This window comes from Myotis daubentonii, chromosome 1 (genome assembly GCF_963259705.1).
Source record: "Myotis daubentonii chromosome 1, mMyoDau2.1, whole genome shotgun sequence".
Classification (NCBI taxonomy): Eukaryota; Metazoa; Chordata; class Mammalia; order Chiroptera; family Vespertilionidae; genus Myotis; species Myotis daubentonii.
Genome location: NC_081840.1, coordinates 181,553,436 through 181,574,858, shown reverse-complemented (window position 1 = coordinate 181,574,858; position 21,423 = coordinate 181,553,436). Strand labels below are relative to the sequence as shown.

General features: G+C 41.2%; 1 protein-coding gene across 4 annotated transcripts in view; it reads right to left on the bottom strand.

The window, feature by feature from the left end:
- The window catches only part of ANTXR2 (ANTXR cell adhesion molecule 2), a 135,300-nt gene extending 114,479 nt beyond the window's left edge, over positions 1 to 20,821 (bottom strand). For 2 of the 4 annotated variants that reach the window (XM_059667499.1, XM_059667492.1), the window contains exons 1-7: positions 19,950 to 20,820; positions 19,258 to 19,329; positions 17,110 to 17,181; positions 1,764 to 1,845; positions 1,199 to 1,306; positions 1,006 to 1,074; positions 172 to 252 (exon numbers count right to left, since the gene is read on the bottom strand). In XM_059667499.1, coding sequence (XP_059523482.1) covers positions 172 to 252; positions 1,006 to 1,074; positions 1,199 to 1,306; positions 1,764 to 1,845; positions 17,110 to 17,181; positions 19,258 to 19,329; positions 19,950 to 20,101 — 636 coding nt within the window. In that variant the 5' untranslated portion in view covers positions 20,102 to 20,820. Of the gene's footprint in view, positions 1 to 171; positions 253 to 1,005; positions 1,075 to 1,198; positions 1,307 to 1,763; positions 1,846 to 17,109; positions 17,182 to 19,257; positions 19,330 to 19,949 lie in introns of all 4 variants that reach the window. The other 2 variants (XM_059667506.1, XM_059667516.1) reach the window with 2 other exon arrangements.
- Between the last annotated feature and the right edge of the window lie 602 nt (positions 20,822 to 21,423).

Here is a 21,423-nt window from a genome sequence, read left to right as displayed (position 1 = left end):
AACAAAATCTAGATCTTCAGAATTACATGGTGCTTGCCATGCTGAACAAACTTCCTCCTTAACCTCTTTCTTCAAGATAATGACCACCTGAACTGGATCTCAGGATTACTTCTTACAGTTTAAAATGTATCTAAAATTATGAGCCTTTCCTTCCCCCAGAGAAATACTCACAGAATTAATTATTCCTTTAAGAGCTTGAAATCCACCTTTGACAGGAAAAACTTGTTCCTTGGAATCAGCAATTCTTTCGAGCTTTGGAAAGAGGAGAAAAATTTAATTAAGAGGTGGTTGAGACATATAACACTTTATAAACTTCATTACATTTTAATTATGTTCTTCTGAAGAATTACACCACAAGATTTATCCCCTACTGTAGCCTGTCAGAAACTGCACTAGGGATACTCTAAGTGCATCACAATGAAATGAACTGAGATCGGCTTTACGTTGGCCTCAAGTTTCAATTTCAGAACAGTACAGAACTCTACTAGCTGTAAATGTCACCAGAGACAAGTGTCCTAATTAGTCATGCTCAACCAAAAATTTAAATGCAAAATCATTTTGTGAGTGCAAAAAAAACATTTTAAATATATAAAAACCTTAAAACTTCATGAAAAAAAAAGTTTTTTTAAAGAAAATTATTAAAGATTTGTCATAAGTAAACTTCCTAAATCCCTGAACTCCTAAGGGTATAGTTTTAAATCAAAATAAAACACTTAAATAAGACTGTCATAATAATCTTGTCAGTTGAGTTAAAGAACAGAAGTACTTATATTATTTTAACCTAAATGTTTGTCCTGAGTTCTTCCAAACCAAAAAACGTTCAATAAATTTTGAATTTTGTTATTCAGTAATAAAACCTGTTAAGATCAGACATTATTAATCAAGACATACAATAATATGCTCATTTTTATAGAAGATCTTTAGCATCAGTGAAAGGAATTTAATAAACTAGCCTTAAGACAATTATATGATTTAGGTTAAAGTTTGCATATCTGCTCTACTCACCTGACCTTGTTCAAAGTCAAGGACACCAACACAATAAACTCTAGCCCCAAATGACCTGGCTAATTTTGCCTATGGAGAGAAATAGAGATAGAGGCAGAGGTAGAGAGAGAGAAAGAGAGAGGTTAATTACTCAAATATCAGGCTATCGGTAAATACGCTGGGGTATAAAGAACAGTTTCAGTTCAATACTCACCTCTTTCTCTGCATATGATGGCACCAGACCTTCCAACTTTCCATCTGTCAGAGCAATTATGATACTGGAGGTTTTTAAGCCTCCTGCTTTCTCAATTTGTTCATTTGCCTGAAAATGAAGAATAATTATCTAACTCACAATTTAATCTTAACTTTGAACCAGCATGTTCTATTCAAACTGAATTTATAATTGTGACAAAATCAAGATATTATGGACTGGCTTTTAAAATACAGTATTTGTGTTAACTATTTTATTGAAATATACATATATTTACTTTATAGAGTAGTTACTATTGGGTTTAAATGACATAGAGTTTTAGCTTTGGTTGACTACCAAAGAGAAAATAAAATAAAATAATTTTAAATGGCAAAATACCATCCAAATTTTTCTTATCATGATATGTAATGTTTTCTATCAGCTTCATTCCTAAAACAACTAAATGAATTTAGATTTTTTCTAAACATATATGTAATAGGATTTTCATTTTGACTAGAGAGCTATAAATTATTTCATCATAGCATAAGAAAACATTCTCTTCCGTATGCATAAATGTTAAAAAACTTACTTTCTTTAGTCCTTCATGGATGAATGTCTCTCCTACTGGAACAACATCTTTTAAGTCCTTCAAGCCTTGATTGATTTTGCCTCTGAAAATAATGTTTTATAATATTAAACAAAAATTAGCAAAGATCACAATAAGGACTTCTCAAAACACATGGCAGCATTGCAATTAAGCTTTCTTCAGTAAGAAAAGGAAAGAGCATGAGCTTTGAGGGCAGATAGCTCTTCATACTTTCTGTCATGTTAATGAGTATATAATAATATTTGTGTTTAAACTACAAAAAATAAAAGTATTAACAATGTGAAATATCTTGAAAATCTAAGCATAAACTAGTAATTTCGAGTTGAGAACATCTACCTTCAATCATATTTATTTTACTAAATGCTAAGGAGTAAAATATGTTATGTCATAAAAAAAGAAAAACCACCAAGGACTGAGTAGGTCAGCTTAACTGAAAAAATATTTCTGAAGCACTTAACCCACATCCCTATGAGTTGGAAATTTTCCATGTTACCTGCAAATTCCTAAAGTGTGTTACTTAATGATGTTACTTATGAAAATTAACATTTTCTACTTTTGTCTCCCAGAGCCATAAGTCTTGTGATGTAGGCAATTTTATAGCACCTTCTCATCCATCCAGACACCACTTCATTCTCTTGAATGTTGTGGATATTTAACATGTATTTGATGAACAAATAAAAGAATAAATGGAGATGAACAAATAAAAACAAAACAAATGGATGGATGGATGGATGGATGGATGACAATGGATTATTCAGAAGAATAGTATGAATTAAAAAGAGAAAGAACCATAGAATATTTTTTTCATCATGACTAATTAGTTGTCCCAATGGAGTAGGTTGAAATAAAGTATCTAACCTAATAATAGACATACAGGGTAATTGACCCTACCTTCGCTACCCCTCCCATTGGCTAATCAGCGAGATATGCAAATTAACCACCAACAAAGATGGCAGCTAATTTTCATACTGCAGGCACAGTGGGACAGCGCCATCCCATCTGCCCCGCCGCCATCCAGGCCTGCTATCTGTGACCCAGGGCAGCGGGCGTCCCGTGTGCGACCCGACCTGTGGCTGGCAGGAGGGACTGCGGCGATTGGGCACCCGCCCGGCCCTCATCCGGCCCTCCCGCGGGGGACCCGGGGCTGGCGGGCTTGAAGGCGGCTCCAGCTGGAGCGAAGGCCTGGGTCCTGGGTGCCGGAAGAAAACCGGTGTCAGCAGCCAGGGGGAGGGAAGGTGTATTGCACGAATCTTTTCGTGCAACAGGCCTCTAGTGACTATAATAGGAAGAGGTATTTTGTGTGTATGAGTAAGAGAAGACACATTTTTCAGTTTTTTTAATACAGATTCCAAAGACTTTTTTAAAAGAAAAAGAGGAGGAAAAAACACTTCAAGAATATTAAGAGATAAATACTTTAATGTTACAAAATAGCCCGAAATAAACTCAAAACTAATTTTTAAAATTTTAAACTTAAAAGATCAGAAGAGAGATCTTAATATATTGCTTTGAGTATTTTAGTTTTAAGACAGAAGCAAATAAAAATGCTTTTCTAAATAAAAGTCTTGAAATATTAAACTTAAGTATAATGCTTTCAATAAATCATGAAAAGCAGTCACACTATGCATGAGGATGATAGATGACAGATAAGAGAACTGAAATTCAAGTTTTCATATTATCTGAAAATCAAGGAATTTACTGGGGTCATACACAATATGTGTATATACTATATATACTTCATATACTATTAAAACACATGCCAGAAATAATAAAAAATTAATTATTATTTTTTCATGCTGCAATGTTGTGTTTCAAATACTTGCAATAAATGAGTCATTCACAAGAGCCTCACTCACATTTTTAAAGTAAGTTATTGATAATATTGTAATGAAAATTATTATTAGAAGTTCTCCCTCTCAAGAAGTTTCCCCAAAACACAAGACAACTTTCAAAATATGATCTTAATCTTTCTCCTTCCTGATTTAGTTATCTCTAATAACAGATGCTGTCTCTTTTGATACTTGGTTTAGAATCTACCTATTCTGAACCTATCTCTAACTTCATTATACTCTCTTTCTACAGTACCCCAAACTTATGAATGTTTAGCTTTCACTACAATAAATAACTGTCTCTTAAAAACATTCTACTTTAAAATAATTTAAAATATTAATTTCACTTAATATTTTCACTTCTCGACAAGACTGGAAGTTTACAGTGGGCTACCCCATGTCTGGTATGTATAATGTATCCCTTTACTCTGCACTTATTACTCATTGTAATGTCTTTTACAAAGTAAGCGTTCAATAAATTTTTCAATCTACCCAAGGAAAAAATTCATAATTCCACAGATGATGGAGTAAATTACATAATTTATAAACTTTTTTAATTTAAATATTTATCTTTAGTATGTACAGGAACAACTTGGAACTGATTCTGTCTGAGTCTCACAGATAAAAAACAAATATTTGGTGCTTTCCAGAAATGAGTGGCAGTGTGTCCTCAAGCATTAATGTTTGCTGTCAAAAAGAAAATGAAAAAGACAACTGAAATTCAAGTTTACCCAAACAGATTATGACTGGCAAAAATCGCTTTCCCCATTCAGTTCAGAGTCAGCTCCCCATCACCCCTGAGGACCAGACAACACCAGCAGAAGACTCTAAGCCAGCGGTTCTCACCTGTGGGTCACGACCCCTTTGGCGGTCGAACGACCCTTTCACAGGGGTCACCTAAGACCATCCTGCATATCAGATATTTACATTATGATTCATAACAGTATCAACATTACAGTTATGAAGTAGCAACGAAAATAATTTTATGGTTGGGGGTCACCAAAATATGAGGAACTGTATTAAAGTGTCGAGGCATTAGTAAGGTTGAGAACCACTGACTTAAAGAAATCTCTAAAGAAAAGCAAGGAGGAAATGATAAACATCAACATAGAAAAAAAATGGATACGTTGTAAAGATCAGCTAAAATCCAGTATCTCAACCTTAGAAGATCAACCTTATTGAGCTGGGCTTTAGCATTATGTCTTCAACTACAAGGAGCAGCAATATTGAAACTACTTGCTATGAAGCTGTAGTCAGGGCGTGTGCTGCTTTCCTGATACACAATGTCACCTAGAAGGTCCCAAAGTGGAAGTTTCTTGTCATCCCTGAGTAATTGCTGAACACTTCCTCCTTTTTGCTAACTACATTATGTAAACTTTCTTCTCCTCTTATTGGGAAGCCCACAGTAAATTTCTTACTCATTCACAAAATCCTGCGAAGCTTCTATGGTTATTATAAGGCTGCACCCTCTTTCCAAGATCTTTACTTTTATTTTATTTTATTTTATTTTATTTTATTTATTTTATTTTATTTTATTTTATTTTATTTTATTTTATTTTATTTTATTTTATTTTATTTTTATTGCTTTCAGAGAGGAAGAGAGGAGAGAGGGATAGAAACATCAATGATGAGAGTTATTAGTTGGCTGCCTCCTGCACACCCTCCACCAGGGACCTACAGGGACCTAGCCCACAACCCAGGCATGTGCCCTTGACCAGAATCAAACCTGGGACCCCTCAGTCCACAGGCAGACGCTCTATCCACTGAGCCAAACCGGCTATGGCCACTTTTATTTTTATATGTTGTTAATTTTCTGCAATGTTCTGTGCAGCTTCAGATACTTTTTGGAAAGAGGAAAAATTTAAACAAATGGTATATTTAACCAGTGGTTTTTTGTTTTTATGAGAACTGGAGACCAAACTCTATAATCAACTATAAGAATTGACCCTTTTTTAATCTATAAAATTAACACTTCCATCTCTATTACTACCTCTCAAATTTCTCTGCTGAGTAGGGAAAGGGAGAGATTAAAAAGGGATGGGCCATAACCAGTTTTGCCCAGTGGATAGAGCATCGACCTGCGGACTGAAGGGTCCCAGGATTGATTCCCTGTCAAGGGCACGTGCCCAGGTTGCGGCTGGATCCCCCATAGGAGGCATGCAGGAGGCTGCCAATCAATGATTCCCTCTCATCATTGACGTTTCTATATCTCTCTCCCTCTCCCTTCCTCTCTAAAATCAATAAAAATATATTTAAAAAAAATAAAAAGGGAAGGGAAGGGAAGAATAAAAAGACAAGAGAAAGAATGGAAGAGGGGGAGGCCGAGGGAATTTTAAGGGGGGGGGGGTAGGAGAAGGAGACATATGTAATACTCTTTGTTATACTTTAAATAATAAAAAAAAAAAAGAATGGAAGGGAAGGAAACAGCAACAGCTACCATGCACTGTGTGACGTCAATGGCTTTTCTCCATCCCTATAACACTTTGAATTGTGAAAGGTGTTCATGATGTCATAACTAAAACAAAGATGGATTTTTACAAATAGTGGCATAAAAAGGGGGTTGGCAGAGCATTCTAAATTTCCCAACTAACATAATTAAGGCACAATTTTAAGTACCTTCTACTTATGCTGAGGATGTACATTTACTAGTATACAATTTATCTCTATAGTTCTTGAACTTTTCAATGCACATTATCTTAATGTTCCAGATCTCAAAGCTCTTTCCAGATGTCAGTCAACCAACCTACACACATCTGTTGCACCCCCACCCCCACATTAACACTGTGATTCTGATGTGAGAACAGCTCACACATGGACCATGGCTATTCCCACATACCTCTCTACAGGTGCAGTGCAGTTCTCTACCCTGGCTGTGCCCTGTAATCACCTAACGGACTTTTAAAAAAATCTCTTCTGTGCCTTAATTAAAAGATTCTAATTTACCTAAATATTCTAATTCTAATTGCTTTGTAATAGGGATGGGTTATTTTTTTGAAATAATAACTAAGAACCTCTGGTCTAATCTAATTTAAAAGCTTTTCCATGTTGTGGGAATGCTCTTTTCCTTACCTGTTTTACCAGTGAGTCCTACTGAAGGGGTTTGGGAGTGACAAGGATATTCTTTTAAACTGTAAAGTTCAGTTTCTGAGATAGTATGGCATACAGCCAGAGAGAACAGAGATTTATTCTAAGCCTTGTTTCCTCATCTATAACATAGGGATGAAGATACCCACCCTGTGGGGGCATTGTGAGGATTAAATGGCACATAATTAGTGCTGAGTAAGTTGTAGCTACTCTTGTTATTTGTTGACATCAGTCACTCCCCTGTTAGTAGGATTTTGTTCACTCCATTAACATAAAATGGTCATCTCTGCGTCAGCCTCCAATAACAACTTGTCACTGCTCTTCCAGTTTTTACTCTCAGTCTCCTCAAGGTCACTCAGCTTCCCACAATTTCTATTGCGGTTACCTACTGCTGTATAATAACCTACCAAGAAATTGGTGGTATAAACACATTTTATTGTTTCTCATAATCCTGTGCATTGAATGGGCAGTTATGCTTCACAGGTTGTGAGCTGGGAGGCTGGAATGGCTAGGAAAGTAGAAATGATCTCCATCACACGGTTGGCAAGTTGATGCTGGTGCTGGTGCTGGCTATTGCCTTTCAGCCCAGCCAGGACTGCTGACCAGCATCTTTATTCTTCTACATGTGACTTGTCCATGTGGCTCAGCGAGGTTTCCTCCTACCATGGTGGTCTCGTGGTTGCCAAAGTTTTCATATGGCAGCTGGCTACCAAGACCACAAGAAGAGGAAACGCCCACGCCTTATAAAATCTTAGACCTGACACTGGTACAGTTTCATGTTTCATGTTTATGTCTGTCATAATCTTGATTAAAGCAAGCAATAGGGCCAACCCAGATTTTTTAAATTATATGTTAAATGGATATATTTATTTCATATATACATGTACTTTATATATTACACATATTACACATATGATCATATACACATATATATGTATGTATATATGCTGTGCTTCATTGGAGGTCACAAAAGAACAATCTACCACAAAGGCTAAAAGCTCCAGGCATTCATGCTACCAAATGCCAATTTGGATAACTGCATAAGCATAAATGTATAGATGTTTATATTGTACATTGATTCTGTTATTTATCCTTAAGATGTTATTAGTCAGAGGCATTAGTCTTTAAAATAAATGGTAACTGCAAACAAAACATGGCAATACCTGAGAATTTTATCATAATAACCCATTTACATAATATAATAAAATTTTTATTTTATAAGTAGACCTTAGTAGGTTGAGTAGAATATGAAACAAAACAATATTCTCAAAATTTTATTTTTGTCTGTAAAAAATTACTAATGATTCACTTAGCACTGTACTTTACCTGAACTATCCTATCTAATAAAAGAGAAACATGGTAATTGGCGTACGACTGCTACCCTTCCCATTGGCTAATCAGGGCGATATGCAAATTAACTGTCAGACAAGATGGCGGCCAGCAGCCAGGCAGCTTGAAGCGAACATGAGGCTTGCTTGCTTCAGTGACAGAGGACTCCAACGTTCCCCACCTGCCTTGCAGGCCTCTGAGCCTGCAGTTTGAAACATTTTAACAAATATATCTCAGAGCTGGAGTTATACATTGTTTCGAACCGAAACAAACCAGATACCTACTTTCAGCAGCGGAGGCCTAAGAGCTGGAGCCTCAGAGCTAAAGCTGGCCCAGAATTTTAAAAAAAAACAAAAGAAAAAAAGGAGCGGTTGGGAGCTTCCATCACCCGCCAGCCTGAAAACAGCCCTCAGCCCCTCACCCAGGCTGGCCAGGCACCCCAGTGGGGACCCCCACCCTGAAGGGTGTATGACCAGCTGCAAACAGCCCTCAGCCCCTCACCCAGGCTGGCCAGGCACCCCAGTGGGGACCCCCACCCTGAAGGGTGTGTGACCAGCTGCAAACAGCCATCATCCGCTCACCCAGGCTGGCCAAGCACCCCAGTGGGGACCCCCATCCTGATCCAGGACACCCTTCAGGGCAAACCAGCCGGCCCCACCCATGCACCAGGCCTCTACCCTATATAGTAAAAGGGTAATATGCCTCCCAGAACCGGGATCAGCGGAGCCGAGAGACCTCCCGGCACCGGGATCAGCGTGACAGGGGGCAGTGCCCAAACCCCCTGATCGCCCTGCAGATCTGTGTGTGACAGGGGGCAGGGCCACAACCTCCCTATCTGCCCTGCTCTGTTTGTGACAGGGGAAGGTGCCCCAACCTCCTGATCAGCCCTGCTCTGTGCCTGATACAGGGGAGCTCCCCAACCTCTGATCACCCTGAGGCTCTGTGTGTGACAGGGTGCGGCGCCCCAACCCCTTGATAGGCCCTGCTCTGTGTGTGACAGGGGGCGGTGCCCCAACCCGCCCCCGCCCCCCACGGGCCCTGCTCTGTGTGTGACAGGGTAGAGCCATAACCTCCCCATCGGCCCTGCCCTGAGTGTGACAGTGGCGGCGTCCCAAACCCCTGATCCACCCTGCTCTGTGTGTGACAGGGGGCGGCGCCCCAACTCCCTGATGGGCCCTGCTCTGTGTGTGACAGGGGGCGGCGCCCCAACTCCCTGATGGGCCCTGCTCTGTGCATGACAGGGGGGAGCTCCCAAACCCCCTGATCGATCCTGCTCTGTGCGTGACAGGGTAAGGAGCCCCAACCCCCCTGATGGGCCCTGCTCTGTGTGTGACAGGGGGCAGCGCCTCAACCCCCAGATTGGCCCTGCTCTGTGCATGACAGGGGGTGGCGCCGCAACCTCCCCATCGACCCTGCCTTGAGTGTGACAGGGGGCGGCACCCCAACACCCCAATCGGCCTTGCTCTGACCCCGACCAAGGGCTGCACCTAGGGATTGGGCCTGCCCTCTGCCACCCGGGAGCAGGCCTAAGCCAGCAGGTCGTTATCACCCGAGGGGTCCCAGACTGTGAGAGGGCACAGGCCAGGCTGTGGGACCCCCCCTTCCCCCCAAATGCACAAATTTTTGTGCACCGGGCCTCTAGTCTATAATAAAATACTAAAAGGGTAATATGCTAATTAGACCAGACGTCTTCCAGACATCTTTTCTAATGAAGCTGGGGCCAGAGGGAGGCCAGCCTGGGTCCCGGGTGCCTGCAGGCAGCCTGGGAAAAGCCAGCTCGGGTCCCGGTGCCAGAGGGAAGCCGGTAACAGCAGCCGGGGGAAGGAAGGCCTACTCTTGCAAGAATTTTCATGCATCTGGCCTCTAGTTAATAAAAGAGTAATATGCTGAGTAGACGAGCCGACCTTCCGGATGAAGCAGGGGCTGCAAGGGAAACCCCGGTCCCGGGTACCTGCCAGCAGCCAGAGGGAAGCCCGGGTCCCAGGTGCCAGAGGGTAGCCGGTGATGGCAGCCAGGGAAAGGCCTACTCTTGCACAAATTTCGTGCATCAGGCCTCTAGGTGTATATAAAGCATTTAACAAAATGTCTGATACATAGTAAGTGTTCAATGAACTTTATGTATTTTTATTGTTTCGTTCTATTAATAAGCCACAATATTCACCAGACTGACAGAAATTTAAAAAACAATATGAGAGGAAACCTGTTCATTCATTCACACATACCTCCTCCAATTATCTACTTAATTGTGTTATATTCTGTTATACTACATACTGCATGAATGATAAATTTCAAAAAAGTAATTGTTTTCTTATTTGCTCTTCAACTTAAAAAAATGTTTTAAGGTTTCCAAACAGTGAAAGATTATTTTCTAAACACAAACATTGCTAATATATTCTATTATCTAAGTTTAGCTATCTCTTTATATACGAACTTGCTTTTTATTTATTTAACATGTCACTCTAAGGCTAACATATGCCCAAGCCTCTGTGCTCCAGTCCAAACCAGTGACCCCAAGGTAGCAGTCCTGACTCAACAGTCTCTGCTTACAAAATGCTCCACACAATCCGGGTTTTGTGAAAGATTGTTCTCCAATTTATTCTACACTAACCAAAGTGTGGCACACAGATCACTCCTGGAGTCCATAACTGCATTTTGTACATTTTTATTCCATTTCCCCATTCGAAGCCTTCCTGGGCCATGAGAAGTGGACCTCGGCATTCTACCACTTCAGGAGGCCAGAGCTGCCTCACAGGCATGAGTAACAGTGCATTTAATTCTCTAGAACACACAAAACAGATGTAGAATTTCACTGAAAGTAAGTATTAACATACCCAGGACCAGGATCTGAGCTGCTGCCATGCCCAAACCCCTCAGGATTAGCACAGTGTGTGGCCAAAACTGGCTTTTCTAAACAGGAGTCATTACTTCCTTATTAGAGTTTTTTAAAACCCTATAGTCACTTCCTGTCATCACATCACTGGTTTTCAATATAATAGAATAAACTCAGAGGATGACTATGTCTTTGAATTATGACAAGTTCTGACTAATTGTGAAAGCTGGTGAAGGGGGAACAGAGTCTCAGGCAGTGCGGCAGGTAAGGGTTCACATTCGGGGTCAGACCTGGGCGGGAATTCTGGGTCTAGTTACTCAGCGGTGTCACCTTGAGCAAATCACTTCAGTTATAATCCTGGCACAGATGTTGGAAATGATAATAATGGCGTATACTGATAGCCTCCAAATCTCATTTCCACATAAGCCTCCTTCCCACCCAGGAATCAAGGAAGCAGTCTCACACATTATATGTGTTTATTGTCCCAGCATTACTATATGGTAGGGATGATAAGCTCCTTTTAGCAGGCAAGGGGATTGGGCAACAAGAGGCAAAGTAACTTGTCCAAAGTCACACAGCTAGTGTATAGCTCCTCTGTCTATTTACCCAAGGTGTAGTCCTGGCGTTTTCATTTTAACAAGAAGACTTCAGGACCCTCCAGTAGAAGAGCTGGATATGCTCTATTCCTAGAGCTTACTCTTTCAAACCCCTGGGTTCATTCTGATTTCAAGATAGCCATCTCTAGCTACAGAAAAGTCAGTAACAATTCTTTTTAATTTTTACATGCTACATTATTGTCGAAATAAAACTGAATAACCTACATGCATGGAAATTAAAACACAAAGACTTTCCCCACATTGAATCTCACAGTAACATTGTTAACAGTTTGTTGCCTATCTTCCAGCCATTTTTCTATAATCTCTCTCTCTCTCTCTCTCTCTCTCTCTCTCTCTCTCTCTCTCTCTCTATCTCTCTCTCTCTCTCTCTCTCTCTCTCACACACACACACACAAAACTATAGAAACAGTTAAAGATTTTGTTTTTATTTTAAAAAATAAAATCATACTTAACAGAGTGTTAGGCAACTTTCCTTCCTCAATTAATATATCTTAGATATATTTTCATGTCAATCTATATGAATTTTTCAATTCTTTTAATGGCTGCATAGTATCTGTTCTATGAATATAATCTAAGTACAGTATCAATTTATAGGCATTTGGATTGAATACAGTTTTTCACTATTATGAACAACACTGTAACGTCTAATTTTGCACATGCCTATCTTTGCACTCTGGTGCTAGTATCTCAGTGAGACATCGTCCCTAAAAAGGAGAACTGCTAATAGAAACCTTCTAAACATTTACAGAGACTGTCATATGTCCCTTAAAAGGAGTATCTTGTCACAAGTACATTTTTAATTCAGATGATAAGGAATTAGAATAAATTCTTTCAAATAATAGAAATGTGTATATTATCTAAACTTAATGACTTCTCTTCAATTTCCAACAAGTCAGGCCAAGGAATATTTTTTCCTAAGTAATGGGTAATTGTGTTCAGATCAAATAAATATAACCTTTTAAATCTTGGGACAAGTATATTGAAAACAGAATTGAAAATATTTATAACTGATCTATAAGAATGGTAATGAGAAAATTGGGAAATATGTCATCATTTATCATTTTTCAAAGAGAGAAAAAACATTAGAACAATTAATAACTAAGGTTCTAGAGCAGGGGTGGGCAAACTTTTTGACTCGAGGGCCACAATGGGTTCTTAAACTGGACCGGAGGGCCGGAACAAAAGCATGGATGGAGTGTTTGTGTGAACTAATATAAATTCAAAGTAAACATCATTACATAAAAGGGTATGGTCTTTTTTTTTTTAGTTTTATTCATTTCAAACGGGCTCCGGCCCACGGGCCATAGTTTGCCCACGGCTGTCTAGAGTCAGGCAAACTCAAACATTCACTCAACACATATCTATTGAGCATCCACTGTGTGCCACACTCTGTTCTAGGTGTGGGATATATGGGTGAACAAGACAAAGAAGACCCCTCTGCTCTCATGTACTTTACATTAGAGTCATGGAGATAAAAATAAATTGATTAATGAATAGAATAATTTCAAAACATGATAACCAGATAGAGTATTGTGAGAATTTACTGAGGAGGCAGGTCAGGGTTCCCTCAGACTTGATGGCCAAGCAAGGCCTCTCAGAGGAAGTGACACATGGGATAAGGCCAAAATGACAAGAATGACCTGGCCGGGACAAGATCTGGGGCCGAGAAAGAGCAAATGTCCTACTGTGGAAACAAGCGTGGCCTTTTTAGGGAATGGAAAGGCAGCCCGTGGGCAGCTACGGCATCCAATGTTTAACAGAGGATTGGGTGAGGCAATCAGGTAGGAGCTTCAGGCCACGGGAGGCGTGTTCTTCTATTCCAAGCCACTACTGTATTCGGCATGAGAGTGGCATGATCTACTTTATACATTAAGATACCATTCTGGCTCATATGCTGATCACCACTTATTAACTAAGTATCCTTGGACAAGCTACATTACCTTTCTTAGCTTCAGTTTCCTCATTTGTAAAGATGAGATAATAATAGTATGTATTACATGGAGTTGATAGGAGGATTCAATGAGGTAATGAGTGGAAAGCATTTTGCACACTGCCTAGCACCTAATAATTGTTCACTAAATGATTTCAACTAAATCACTTTTATATCATTAAGACCATACTAAACACAACCGAGCATAATTCACTATCCCCAAGTATGCACCACAAAGACTAAAAATATCCTTTAAAATTAGTCCTGTTTCAGATTCTCTCATATTAAAAGGCTGGATATTTCCATATTGAAAAACACTCAGCACTTTCTTCTTACCTGATCCTGTAATTCAGCCCTGAACTACTGATGTGTACGTGCACACCCCTTATTTTCACACACACTAGATTATACATCTTTGTGTTACTCCCAGAACCCACAATGCTCAATAAATCTTATAAGGAAAGCATGCAGGTAGGTGGAAAAAAGGGACTAACAGATATATAGAGGATAAAAATCATGAGGACAAGAGAATAGAAGGGAATGTTTTCAATTGAAATATTTAAAAGAATAAAGTCTCTAAGTGATGAGTATATGAAATGTATAACTGGTCATTTCTGGCCATTATTCTATTCGTGCATTTACATAGCACTAGATGTTATGCTGAAACCCTAACAGAAGACACTGCCCGACCATAAGGACGTACTGCCCTCCAATCTTGCTTCATCTCTACTGAAAGTATTTAGCAACACTCTGAGAAACACGAAAGAGGTACTTCTCATATTTACCACAGAACTGAAGAATTATGAGTGATAGAACCAAAATTGTGAAACCTGCTGTGCTTAACTTTTGTGTTGCTCATGCACGCACATCTGTGTGTCAGTCTGATACACGCCATCAAGAAAGTTGATATGTAGAATACCAATTTCTAAGCTTTGACTCAAAGATCCACAATAGTTGTGGAAACATTTGTTCAGTGATCTTGCATCTAAATATGCAAATTGTTTCTACACACTTGGCAGTATGTAATGGATGAAAAATGATCTTATATCCAAATATAGAGGGCCATAGAAATTTAAAAAGTTACTGACTTAAATAAAGTTAGTATAAGAATAACTAGAAGCAGAAAATAATATCCTTTACTGGAGACTATTCTGTGATATACAAAGTACTTTTCAATGCATTATCTTATTTTGATCTTCATAACACCTCTCTTAAGAAAACTTGATCGTTTATGTCTGTGATTTATACATATAAAAAGTAACACACTGAGTATATACTTGGTCCAAGTCTCCAAGTCAGGAAGTAGCAAAACCAGAACTCTAACCCAGACCTTCTTAGTGTTTTTTCTGCCATCCCCAACTAGTTCAACATGCCACAAATCATCAAATTCAATAAAAATAAATGTATCTTTATTTCCAAGAGACAGGCGAGCAGCATAAGTTGCAAGTAGCATTATTAACATTCTGCCTGGAATATTATAAATCCTTTCAAAAGGACAATAATCTCTTTATATAAACACAATCCTTCCCTGATCATTAAATACTACATATTCCCTAGCACCAGGTAACAACAAAGCTTTCACCTCTTGAATACATATGTGCCAGATTCTGTCGTATATTCTCCTCACTCACTGACTTCGATTCTTACAACAGTCTTATGAGGTGGTTATTGTCATCATCATCTTTGCCGTCAGTATGTAGATGGGGAAAAAGGAGGCATGAAGATGTTAAGTGTCCTGGCCAATGTGGCTCAGTTGGTTGGGCATCATTCCTTGCACTGAAAGTGTGCAGTGTTGATTTCTGGTCAGGCCACATGCCCGGGTTGTAAGCTTGGTTCCCAGGCAGGGTGTGCAGGAGGCAGCCTGTCTCTGTTTGGCTCTCACATCAATGTTTCTGTCTCTCTCCCTCTCCCTTCCTCTTTCTCTAAAAATCAATAAAAAAATATTTTAAATAAAAAGAGGTTAAGTAACTTGCCCATGACTGTTTAGCTAGATACCAGTTCAGTGGCTCTTAACAACAATGTTATGCTGTCTCTTCAAATAGAGGCCTCTTTATCCCATTCCAATCTCTACCCTATTAGATTCAACCAAGAGAAGGAAAGAACCGCTCATTTAAATTAATGATTCAAACTCCTCATGTGCATGTCTAAGCAATATCAACTTGGAGACCACTGATTACACTTCATCTTCAAAGGGCTGGAGGACCCATATGTAAAGTGTCTGACGGAGCACCTGGCACAGCATACGCAGGTGACAATTACTGAGAGTCTACTATATGTCTGGCATTATGCTAAGTGCTTTTCTCTACATATGCACTCCATAAATGTCACCATTATGCTTTTATTTCCTCCTAGAGGATAGGCTAGGTCCAAATCCGTTTCTTTGGAAATTAGGCTGGGCAGTGAAGAAAATGTATTCCCATGAAGGCACGGACTGTCACTTCACTGAGTGTAGAAAGATGTTGTATATGGGTTATAAGGGGCTGCTATTGTTCTGGCCTTGAAGAAACCCAGGTGCATGTAAAAAAGGATGGAAGGGAAGTATCCATGAGAAGACTGAGGTTGTAAGCCAGAACCCCCCCCCCCCCACCCCATCTACAGACTTTCTCTCCAGGAAAAGTAATACTTAAAGCACAAATAAATTTAAAGTTTATATAAGTTCTCTCCCTGAATCCTTTTAAATACTATGCTTTCTTGACATTTTTCAAAGAAAAATAATTTATAAAAGAAACCTGTACTCACACATAACTTCTGGGAAATCCACATATTATGCAAAACAAACTCCACCAGCCTCCCCTGCTAAAACTACAGTTTGATTTCAAAATAATGCTAACTCATTCATTGATTCAACAAGAACTGAGCAAGAGCTATCATGCATACCTGGTATTAAATGAAGTAGATATAAAAACAAAGAACTCAGAGTCTAGTAAGCAAAACTGATCCCATAGAAACTAGCCATTCTTTAAAATAAGGCGATGACTATTTCCAACTTGTCACAGTGGGTTCAAATGACATAGAAATGGTCATGTGAAATACTGTGGCATCGGCTTGGAAAAAGCCATACCTTTTACAAAAGATTTGTGTATTTGTGTGTGTGTGTGTGTGTGTGTGTGTGTGTGTGTGTGTGTATCTGGGTGTAGAGACACATACATATATATTACATATGTCTGATAAAAATGTGAGCTATATAGATATATTTTATATGTATGTTATATATATACATATACATACTAATATAATATAAAGCAAGTTCCTTTACAAAAATAAACATATTCAGCACCAGTGCACCTCAGAGTAAGACTAGAGATCCAGGATGTCTGCTGAATCTAGTGAATTATCCAAATAGATCCATAGCTTTCCCTCCCTAATGTTCTTCAAATTCCTACTTGATTAATATATTACATCTAAACAAGAAAGATGTAGAACTACTTATAGTAACAGAGAAGGGAAATGGTGGGAGGTAGTGAATGTACAACTAGGCAGAGTTCTGGGTTTCATTGTACATTCCACAGTCAATATGAATGATATTGATTTTCAGATCATCCGCTCTTTTATATTACTCATGCCTCCTTTCCCCTCTATTAGTGAAGAGAACCCAATTGTCTGTGCATTTGCTTGATTCCACTGAGAGGCCTGAACCACCACTTGGAATATCAATCATTCTTTTAAGATTACTCTCTGCTAAAAGCCTGCAGCGACATGATAATGCACTAACCTGTCTCCAGTTAATGGCAAAATAGTGGTTGCTTGAGAAGAAAACACAATGAAAGATACTCTCATGCGAGGGCTGCAAAATAAGAAGAGAGGCAGTTAAAACATGTTTAAAGGAAATAGTGATACAATGCAGATATATAGCTAGGGAGTCTCGTTTAAAATCCGTCTCACTGAATAGCCCAGGCTTCTGTTCAATGGAACCCCCTAAGTAGATACACTAACTTTGCTTAACGTTACTGCACAAGTCATTTTGGATTCAGGCCGTGCTTCTCAGCACTCAAGCACTCCTCCATGACCCTTGGGGCCGTTTAGGAAGAGACTTACTAGAAAGATAAATTCTAGGTCCATGAACAATTCTTTTGAGAAACTGCTTGATGTTCTACCCCATCTCCTTAAAGGAGACCAAACCCTGCAGAGAGACTATGGCTAGCAATATCGAGGGCTGGGGAGTAGCCAGTTTGACTTAATTACCACTACATTATGAATTTCATAAAAAGTTATCCTGAATACTTTAGAATGCTTAAAGAATGCCATGGGCAATGTGAAAGAGACCAAAAAATCCCATTTTGATTAGTCATCTTCAATTTTCCAAGTCTCAACGATCATATTTCCATAGTCAACAACTGCCCCAGTGAGCTGCATCTTTTAAGCTTTAGGCATCTATACCACAGAATGGTTCCTGTTTCTAAGACACTCTTTGCAACCATTACTCAGATTGGAAACTGAAGGTATGAAGCTAAGACCTACAGACCGCAAGATCAGAATCATGTCCCATGCATATTTTGAAAGTTACTCTCTTCAGTAGTCACTCTTTATTCACTTCCTATGCTGTATCCTTAGTAACGGAGCAACCAAACTTGAGCCAGAAAACTGTGTATTACAGAAATCCAACTTGCAAAGCAGACCAAATAAATAAGAACCTCACTTCTTGAAAATGTAGTATTGAAATGATCCATTGCTCTCAACCAAAATCTATGTGAAAACTCTCTGCACACTCCTGGATTAAATCAGAAAATTTATAAACAACTCTCTTCTGCCTTTGACATTAAAGGACATAGGGCCCTGTTTGTTTTTCTTTCTTAGACAGTTTTACCTCTGACCCTGCCCAGAAATGAGTGTCATACTTGATTTCTGAAGCAGGAGACTGATGATGGAACATGGACAAGCATACATTTTATAGGGATAACTTTACGGCTGCCAATAACTGAAAGCAAGGATTGCCTAGGCCTCTACAGATTGTTGAAGTTACTTGCAACATGACTTTCAAAATGTTTTGATCATCCAAGCCTGTTTTACAGACAACATTTGGGCTAACAAGACTGAAAGAAGCAATATTTAATGATACAGCTCCTTTTTGTGTCCTTTCCATTATCTTGATAAACTTGCATTTGCTCATTGCATGTTTTTCTTTTAAAAAAGAAAAATGAAAGGGGAAAAAAGCCTCAAAAGCCTTGTGTCTGGGGGCTATGTTTAAGTAGGGATGCCACTAATTCCTAGTTACCTCTAAATAAGAGGGTGAGCGGGACTGCATAGTAGTTATGCTTTTTATAGGAGAACAAACCAGTCTTTCGTAGTAAGGCTTATTGCATATACAGAACAGTTAAATTTTAAACGCACCACACACCCACCCACACATTTTGTAAACACAAGTCATTTCTTTAAACATCCACACAAGTGCCTTTTCTGGTAGTAGGTTATTAACACATGTTCATTTGAAGTTTACCAACACTTTTTTTTTTTTTAATGAGGACCTCTACAATGCTAAGAATCGTGTGGAAAGGAAAATATATTGTGGATACTATTAGCATAAAAATTTTAATGTGATAAATTATGAGAAAGCATAACTGAAATCCATAACAGATGAAGATTCAAAAAGGAAAAGACATGTGGAATAGCATTTGAAGATGCTTCCCTGGGGCCTGAGCCAAGTTTCTGGGGTCCAGATGACATAAGCCCTCCACAAGTGAAGGTCTGTCCTAATAAGAGCATGTGTGTAATAATGATCCTGAGGCTCTTTCACATCCACATTTCACTGAAGGCTTTTCCTGCAAAAGGTTTCCAAAAACGGGGTGGGTGGATACCCTGCATGTTGGTCTACTTCCCTCAACTTCACACTCCAGTCGCTAGAAAAGTAAAGTGGGAGAAATACCTCACAAATCGTTCCGTAAGTTGCTTGACAAAATCGTAAATTTCAAGCCAGTTATTGGCCACACTCCAAGACCTGAAAGAAAGAAAGAAATAGAACTGATCAGAAAAACAAACATGTACATGGGGCCGCTGCTAGAATCAAAGTAACAACACCAGTCATGAAACTTAGGTGCTGAAAGAACTGAGAAAGTCAACCCATTTTTGGGGACCACCTGCCTGCTAATAGTTTAGAGCAGGACCCCAGCTCTTTAAAGTAAACACAGCCCTCTTCCCAGGACATGCAGACCACTCAGGGTTTGTTAACCCTGGGCATTTCGTAGCATAAAACCAAGCAAACTTTAGCCAGAGTGACGGGGTGAGGACCGGGAGGCTGACAAACAGTCTGGTGTGGGTTCCAGGGGCACAGAAGGCTACCCCCAGTGGCCGCATTTCCATTTCCCAGAAGGCCCTTGGACTGCAAGCAGAGACTACCCCACTTTCCCAGAGAGTCCTGCACCTCAGGACTGGCTCCTATCACCACCCCCAGCCCGCAAAGATCCCAAAGCCCTGGCCCTGTGCCCGGAAAGAGCAACAAGGTAGACATCCACGGGTTTCTCACTCCCCTCCCCAGGACGCGCACACATCTTCGCTTCCCCGCCACAACTCGCCCCATGCCACCCGCACCACAAGACACCGGACCCCCTTGGCACTCACTTGTCCAGGACAAAGTAGAGATCAAAGGCGCCTCTGCAGCTGGGCTGCTCCTGGGCGCTCAGCAGCCCTCCGGGACCGCCGAGCGCCAGCAGCCACAGCCCCGGGACCAGCCAGCTCCCCGGACTGCGGGCCAGCGACAGCCGCGCCACCATCCTGCGGGGGGACCTGCGCCTCCGTCAGCTCCCGGCCCCCTCGGCGGGGCTCCCCGGGACGTGGCGGTGGTGGTAGGAGTCCCCCAGGACCCTGGGGCGAGGGGAGGCGACGAGCTGCGAGGGCGCCGGCGCCTGGAGCAGCGGAACCCGCTCCCTGACAGCGGGAGGGAGAAGGGGCGGGAGGGAGGTCCACCGAGGACAAAGGGAGACGCTGCAGCCGTAGCCGCCGGAACCAGGCGAATCCCGGCGGAGAGCAATCAGTCCTTCCCCCGCGGATCCGGAGGGTTTCTGCAGGCGGCCAGGGCCCGGGCGGCAGCGCGCGGAAGAAGTTCCTCCCCGGCCTCCAGACCAGCCTGTGGCTCCCGCCTAGGACGGGACCCCGAGCCCCATTCCGCGGGGTGGCCCGAAGCCCGGCGGCTGCAGTGCGCGGCGGGCAGCCGCCCCCCTGACGCCACGATGGCTGCACAAACTCAGAGAGGAGGTCCCGGTCCTCCGGCTCCTTCCCTTCCTCCGGCGGCCCGACTCGCCCCGGCGCTGCAAACTTTCTTCCTTGTGCTCGGCGGCCGGGCGGTCCCCTTTAGGGGAGGAGGCTGAGCGCCCGGGGCGAGTGGCTCGGAGCGGCCACTCCAACCAGAGCCCAGAGCGCAGGGGCCAAGTCACCGCTCAGTGTGGGCGGGGCCTGATCCGCAGCCCGCAGCCACACACGCACACTTGTGGGTTCTTGCCGAGTTGAAAATGACTAATGCTTGCCAAATTTGGGGAAGAGGAGGAGTTTAGAAAAGCAAATGTCCTGTAGCAGCTGCACACCCATATACCCTGCAGGCCTGGTCTGTTTCAGCAGCTGGAATCGCTGGGATCGAAAACCAAAGACTAAGGATTCCAAGCGGGGCGATAGGCTATTCCACCCCACCCCGACTCCCACAAGCGCACACACTTTTTTTACTTCCCCAACTCTCCACCTAGGAAGGCAACTTCTTCTTTTTCTATTATAAACCTTTGTAGTTTCATCTGGCCAAGCCAAGGAAAGGGGTGTGTGTGTGTGTGTGTGTGTGTGTGTGTGTGTGGTAGGGATGGGGGGGTGGGGAGTGGAGGGTGGGGGAGTGGATCTTTCTGAATGGAAAATTGTACTTCAAAATATTTTTTTTCCCACTGTCATTTACCCCAAGCTCCAAATACTAAGAATTTCATCTTGGGGCAAGCCAGGCTGCCCTTACCAAACTAGTGCAGGAGCTGAAGTTTGCTGCATTCGAATTCTCCGTGTAGGCCATCTACACTCCCCACCCCCTCCTTTCTCCTTTCCACCACTGCCACCTAAGTCTTCT